The sequence below is a fragment of the Etheostoma spectabile genome, chromosome 7 (assembly GCF_008692095.1).
Source record: "Etheostoma spectabile isolate EspeVRDwgs_2016 chromosome 7, UIUC_Espe_1.0, whole genome shotgun sequence".
In the NCBI taxonomy this organism is placed as follows: Eukaryota; Metazoa; Chordata; class Actinopteri; order Perciformes; family Percidae; genus Etheostoma; species Etheostoma spectabile.
Window position 1 is genome coordinate 12,315,846 of NC_045739.1, and position 7,697 is coordinate 12,323,542.

At 44.0% G+C, this 7,697-nt stretch overlaps 1 protein-coding gene across 5 annotated transcripts in view; it reads left to right on the forward strand.

The window, feature by feature from the left end:
• The first annotated feature begins 920 nt into the window (after positions 1-920).
• Positions 921-7,697, forward strand: part of samd11 (sterile alpha motif domain containing 11) — a 56,382-nt gene continuing 49,605 nt past the window's right edge. For 2 of the 5 annotated variants that reach the window (XM_032522092.1, XM_032522089.1), the window contains exons 1-2: positions 922-2,099; positions 3,207-3,298. In XM_032522092.1, the coding sequence (XP_032377983.1) occupies positions 1,400-2,099; positions 3,207-3,298 (792 nt within the window). In that variant the 5' untranslated portion in view covers positions 922-1,399. Of the gene's footprint in view, positions 2,100-3,206; positions 3,299-7,697 lie in introns of all 5 variants that reach the window. The other 3 variants (XM_032522087.1, XM_032522088.1, XM_032522090.1) reach the window with 3 other exon arrangements.

A 7,697-nucleotide genomic window follows, 5' to 3' on the forward strand; every position in this document is an offset into this window, starting at 1 on the left:
AGGATATTGGTAGTGCTCCCATGGGTGCTTCGCCATGTTTTGGTTTCCTGCTACTAGGGAGAGAAGTAGAAGAAAGGTTGTAGGCAGGCGCGCAAACTTGGTGGTGTTGGGCTGCAGTGCTTCACACTGCCACCTAGCCACCTGGCGTGCATACTACATTGAATTTCACACAATTTTGCATCAAACAGATATCCCCCCAAAACGCTCTTCTAAACACAGGATAAAAAGTGATAACGCAACGCCACTTTTGTGCTTTCTCTTCAGATTGTTTTTGTGTAAACATAGCCTTAGAGCTTGCTGAACTGGCCGTAGCAGGTTGGTGGGCAAGGTGGTGCCAATGTAAGTGAAGTATAACAAAGAGGGGGTTGAATTTAGACACACAAGGCAAACACGGTGTGTGGACCTGCGACTGATGTCATGGGTAGATTTGGTGACCTCTGTGACCCTGACCACCTCTATGTTCAAAGGTGAAGGTCTGGTTTAAGGCTGTTATTGTTAGTGTTTGGCTTTTAAATGATTATAAAAGACCAAGTTAATGTATTGGTAGAATTGTATACATGTTGAAACTATTTGCCTGTAAGCTGGAAGCCTGGTTTAAGTCTGGTATTAGTGGGATTTATAATAATAATAATAATAATAATAATAATAATAATAATAAATGTGTTGTCATATTGGGGGGTAAAATGTATGATCTTTGTAAATTGTAGATATGAAGACACAGCTGTTAAACCGAGTTTTAAGTTCAGTTGCATCGGTGGAAATGAGTTTACTTCCTCATGCTCAATGATGGTTCCTCCATTTTACGCACTGAAGCGCCGTCCCTCGCAGTCCCCCTTCTTCCTGTGGCTCTCGCCGAGCCTCCGCTGTTTAAATGGGCCAAGTTGAGAAGCGGCGGAGAGTGCAAATCTTGTTTGGTCTGGGTCTGTGAACTTCAGCGTGACTTCAACGACATACAAAGGGGTTAAAAAACAACTCTTTCCAAACTTCCAAGTGTATAATGCTGCGCAAATAATTAGAAACATCAAGCTTGATATGTTTGGCAAGTGGTTCTAAATAAATGCCATATGCCAGGTTTAAGTAACAGGAAAAATGTGCCATTATCAGTTTTTTTTTTATTAGTCTTTATTCGCTGTGAAATTGTATCTTGGCCACAGTTGGTAAACTCCCCATAGCTGAATCGATTTGCGCTGTTTGTTTTTTAAAGCAGTGAGTTGCTTTAAAATGTTTGCCTCTAGTCAGTGGATATACAGCCTATAAAAAAACCTCTTCTAATTTCCCCAGAGGCGAAGAAATAAGAGACATGACGCGTAACTGCGACTGGTAATGATCACCGTAGGTAACATAATGTCCGGGGCTCAGGGCTAACCATGTCAGGTATTAACAGAGCGAGTGTGATTAAATGTGGGAGGTAGGAGCTGCGAGGCTGGCGGAGAGCGCTGCTGTCGCTGCGAGCTGGAAACTATTGAATGGGAATCTATCCGGCAACTTCACCAGACGGCTGTCTCACGGCGACACGGGGGCTCTGCGTAAAACCAAGCGGCGCGTCTCCAAGTCTGGGTCAGCCCAACTCACAGACGGAGAGGACGCTGAAGTTGGATCGGGCGAGCAGATTTTTACTTGTTTCCGGCGCTCAGCTCCCACTAACATGCCTGCCATCAAAAAGGAAAGGCTGGATGGAGACGAGATGGCATTGACTGCGTTCAACCAGTCCGAATACCTGGCCCCTTTAAATGCCACTGCTATCCCCGTGGTGACCCCGCATCCGCCGCCCTACGACCACATTTTCGCCCATCACCGCGCGTACTTGGGGCTCCACGACTCGGCGCTGCATCACCAGCACCTCCACCATCACACGGACGACTTAATGCTGGAGAGGTTCTCCTCCATCCCCGACTTTCAGCCCTTCTTCGACAACGGGGAGCCGTGCATCGAGGTGGAGTGCGGGGAAAACAAGGCTTTGCTTTATATCAATAAATTGTGTCAAGGTAGTAAGGGACCCTCAATTAAATACAGGGGCGAGTGGCTTACCCCCAACGAGTTCCAGTTCGTCAGTGGACGAGAGACTGCCAAAGACTGGAAACGGAGTATTAGACACAAAGGTAAGAACAACCTTCGCTGTCCTCACGGTTCATTGGTAGAGAAGGATATCTCGCCGTCAATTAAACAATTTTTAGACGCCGCTTATTCTGGGTACAAACTTGGGTCCCGTGGTTCGGTGCTTAGTTGGAGTGAAAGGGTTACAGTATCCAGAGCGTAAGGAGACAGATGAGAAAAGGCGCATGTCTTCCACATACCTTACGAAGCTCTGACACACAGTTTGGGCTGCGAACCGGGGCATTTGGAGTTGGCTGCACGGGGACTGAGGTGAAAAGTTAAACATATATAATTCAATGTGTGACTGTTACAATATTTTTTCCCTCGTTATGGGATGAATCGTTCGGTTGAGTGCAGCTGCACGTGTGCATGGGTGTTGACACTTTAACGCATCGCATGTTAGGTTTGAGATATACTGTATGTTTTGAAAATTTGCGTTTTGTTTGTACTATTAACGTCACAGTTTGTGGTAAATGTGAGGATTTTACAACCACTTGCAGTTTTCAACAAAATAATAATTGTAGCTGCCTTTATCCATGTATGAATTTTCTAGGTGTTTGTTAGACATTTTCCGGTACAATAACCTTGGCAGGAACACAGTGATACTGCTCCGGTATTTTATATGTAGACATTTATACCATAGTAGTTAATCCAATAATTTGCGTGGTGCCCACACACAAACACACAAACACACAAACACACACACACACACACACACACACACACACGGTTACTTAGGCAGAACTGACATGCGTTAAGATGTGTGGTGGCAGGGTGTCGCCCCTAGGTCAAAGATGGTAGCCTAATAGTTTAATATACCGATTCCTACAGACAGATGCCAGTAGGATGCTGTCTCTGTGACTCACCACACTTGACCTGTTGGTAGAATTAAACTTTGGGGCAAAAATATACAGAGATGACTCCTCGGATATATATGTGTTGATTGGATGATTTTTGACAAGATTTGACTTTGAGCCCTGAGATGCTGATGCTGAAGTTGATAATACCTTATCACATGCTGTGTCATAGATGAGATGAGTTCACTGGCTGGGATAAATGGTTGGTAGTATTCACTAAAAGTGTTTCTCTTGTTGTTTTTTTTACTTTTTCAGGGAAAAGTCTCAAGACTCTTATGTCCAAAGGAATCTTACAGGTGCACCCTCCAATCTGTGATTGTCCTGGTTGTCGAATTTCTTCTCCAGTGGTAAGAATATTTCATTTTCTGTCAATGTTTTATTTTTGTTTCTGCTCAGCTAAAGTGATGATAAATGCAATGTATTTGCTTAGCTGTTATATCAAGCCAAGTCAATTTTATTTATAGTGCATTTATTTAGCTCATAATTACAAAACTGCCTCAAAAGTATTTCAAATCTGTACCCTCGTCATTAATGTTTTTATTCATTTTCCATATAGACCATATATCCTATTATTTAGATTTAGTTGAGCTTGTTTGAAAGCAGGACTAGGCATATTAATATTTCATTGCCATATTTGTGTTGTCACCCAGCTTCACATATGTGCAATAGTGGGTGAGTGTTTGTTGGAGCATTGTCTTTCTCTGTAACCTTGATGGTGAAGACCCTACAGGCACACGTGTCAACTTTGATGGTAATTTTTCTCAGCATGAATATCAAATCCACTTTCCGCCTTTCACTGATGCAGAGTATCAAAGTGCCTTTTATTCAGAGGCATTGAGCTGTCTAGTGTGGCTGTTTGACGTTAGGTGTTGTTGGTCAGGATCTTCTGTCCCATTAAATCAGTTTCCTCACCTGGTTGCTAAACTTTTGTTTGCCTAGTGCTTCCCTCAGGGCTCTGCCATGGCCACGAGGCCAAACCTTGAGGCTTGAGGCCTTACAGGTGTGTCATGATTACAGCATCACTACTACTGTGTGTGTGTGTGTGTGTGTGTCAGCTTTGAGTAAGCACACTGCCGGCTCACCGTCGCCAAATCTGTTCACACAGGTGCAGTGGGTTGTGAGTGTGTATGTATCTTTGCGTGTTTGTGTGTGTGTTTTTATCACCACGGTGCGCATCTGTCGTCGCTTCCAAAGCACTAATCTTGAGGGAAGGGTGTAAGAGGCTTAGCGAGCTACTGAGCGTGGCTACTGCTGATTATTGTGTGCGAGGCACGCAAGGCAAAGGCGGTTTAGATAAGCCAGAGGTGTTTGAGTGATACAGGTGAACTGGTGACATTTTTCACAGCCAAGAATAAAGACCTGTACCCTAACACTAGGGTTCAGCCTAACAAATTACCTGAGGGCGGTAGGGGACAGGAACAACAGATATGGTGGAAATGTTCATGTCTTATATTTTTTTTATTTGAGAATCTAACCGTGTTTGCGTATGGCTCATCACAGATATCCGAGTGATTGGCTTTTGCCTTACTATGGTTTGTACGGTTCCACTTAAATTACAGCTGTGACAGAGTAAAACTTTGTTTTTGACGTAAGCAGGGTTATGAAAGCTTTAAGGTTGTTGTAGCCTTCTCTCCCTCCCCTGTCTGGTGGTGAAGCCTGAAGTCTAACTCACCAAGTGAATACCACTGTGACGCTTTCTCACACACACACACACACACACACACACACACACACACACACAGCAGAGAGGATAAGATGTTGGCGGCGGTGGGGTTGGTAGTGGAGGGAGGGCACTGGGACTTGTATGGCCTGTACTGGCGTCTCTCTCTCTCTCCCACTGACTCCCCCCAGGGCATGGCAGCCACACTCCTCACTGATGAGCTCTCACACACACACACACACACACCACACACACACACACACACGCACACACGCACACGCCACAGCACACAAACACTCACACACACACACACACACACACACACACACACACACACACACACACACACACACACACACTATATGCCTGCCTACTGACACAAATTACCTCATGCAGTCATTTATTTTGTAAGGTTGACAGCTGAACTTTGAGTGATCTTGTTTTGCTATAGGCATTAGGCAAGCGATCATAAAATAGTGCAGCAGCTGGTGGGAAGACTTTTCACCTGCCTGCTCAGAACTTGTGGAAGTTAATTTGCAGTGTTGGCCCTGGCACAAGCTGTTTATAACGACACAACACACAAACTGAACTGTTGTTACACTCAACAGTATAACATTTAAATGTGTTGATAATGTTGTTTATCCACACTCTGATATGCTATTGACAACTAGCTGTAAAGGTGTGTTAGCTTTCTATTAATCCTGTTATTATGTGATTGTCAAGTACTTAAATGAGTTCTCAGTTTTAAATTGTGATAAAAGGTGTCCCTTGAAGTTGTTAGATGCTATATGCTCAAAATTGTGAATGCATGTTGAAGACTATTCTCGGCCCTTGTGTGTTTGTGTTTTTGTCTGTATATTCTACTTTGCTACTTTGTAGCTGTGACTCTATGCGTGCATGCCTGTGATTATTTGTACGTCGACAATGACTGGCGGACTTGCCTGCTTGCTGTGTGTGCATGTGTGTGTTTGTGCGTGTGTGTGTCCCTTCCCGGGAGAGCTGGGCTTCCTCTGCTCTGTTATTTCAGCGGAACTGGCGGAGGCCGGGAGGAAATTACACTCCTCTCCTCCGGCTCGTAAAGACCTCCTCCAATCAAGGGCTCCTCTTGCAAAGAGAAATTAAACACACAAGCATGCACGCACACATCTACGCACGAACACAGACATAGACAATTTTGGCAATAACTTATAGTCTATCTCACTACATTTTCATAATGCCACTTCCAATAGTGGTAATGAGGAAAAGATAATTATAAAAAGGGGCACCATATTGACTGGAATAGCAGAAGTTAGCTGTTATGTGATGAGGAGTTATCTTCAGATAAACTACCAACTGTACACTGCTTTTGTTTAATGTGTTGTGTGTTTGTGCTTGCATGTGTGTTGCCGAGGCTATGTTGCCATGGTAACACCGGAATCAGTCATTGGCCCAAAAGTGTGCACAACTGTGGTTATGTTGAGTGTATTTATGCACTTTTGTGTGCTTCTCTCTCTGAGTATCGGACAAATTAGAGATTAAGTGAGACTCTAATGATCTCTGTATTGTGGGTCTTAATCTCTCTTATAGAGATCAATACAAATTAGAATGTGTGTCACACACATAGACATACCGTATACAGTATACAAACACACATTCAAAAACGCTTTTGTGTTGTCTTTCCGTCTATAAATTATTCAGTTAAAATAAACTGTTTAATTTAGCAAATTAGCATTAGCGTCTACTAGTTTGCATTTCAGCAAGATGCCAGAGATTGATGGAGATCTTAATGTGTGTGTGTTTGCATGTGCGTGTGTACGTGTTATGTGTAAGCTTCTTAAAATATTGCTCACTATATGACTGGATGTAAGTGTGTAAGGGTGCGGACCCTTTTAAAAGGCAGCTCAAATAAGTTGGAGCATCTGTCTATCAGCCAAATGCAGTTTATCACAACAAAGCCAACAGCCGCGATCTTGCTTAAAACCCCCCTCCCAACGTCTCTGTGTGCATGTGTGCGTTTGTGCGTGCGTGCGTTTGTGTGTGTGCGTGCACAAATGTGTGTTTGTGTTTGTTATTCGCTGTGTGACTTCCTATGATAGTTGCAGGCTCGCTCTGTCACATCAGGCCTTTGCAGACAGTAATGTCCTGTCATAGTTTTACTTTCATACATCCATCCGTACACTCAAACATCACATATTGTGTATAAACACAGTATTACTATGTAGTAAGTAAAATGTATTAGCGGTATACAGTTAGTTATATGTATTTTTTGATCAGTATTAGTTTGTCAGTGCTGTAGGTGTAAGAAAGTAGTTAAATTCTGAATTTGTTAATTATCATAACCTATATACCTTTCAATTTTTGAAACAAAACTGATTCAAATTACCTATACCTTGATTTTATAATTGAAGTGTAGCTGTGTGTTCTGTATTTAATTAAACCATTTAAAGTGTGTTGATTTTGATTGTTAAGATCCAATTTGACTTGAAAACATCAGTTGAATTTACCAACCACAACTTCTTGCTTGCCTCTATTTGCTCTGTGTTTGTCTGGGGAGAGAAAGGCCCAGTCGTTACCTGTCCACAAAGCTCCCCTGCGGCGGCCTCGGTGGGCCTATCCAAACACACAGAGGGAGAGAAAAAGGGAGTTGGAAGGAGAGAAAGAAACAAGAGGGAAAGGGTAGAGCGAGAGACGCGCTGGCACGCTTGACTGCACCTTCACTGACCTCACAGCGCCGCCCCAGCAGCAGCGCCATCCCCGCCCCCCCTCCTCTCCGCCGCCTCTCACCCTATGTGCACCCCTCCCCCCACTGCTCACCCATCCCTCCCCTCTTGCCCTGTGCCGCTTCATTGGGCTGCAACTGCCCGCTCGGCTCAGCGTGTGGGGGCTGAGGGTGCAGGGGAGCATGAGTGTGTGTGTGTGTGGGGGTGGAGACGGGGGACTTGGTCGCATGCCTGTCCGCCCTACAGTGCTTTCTCACTTTTTTCTCTTTTTCTCACACGGCCTTGAACAACCAAGTGTTGCTTGAAGTCTGTACGTAAACCACACACACACAAACACACAAACACACAAACACACACACTAACAAACACACACACACACACACACAC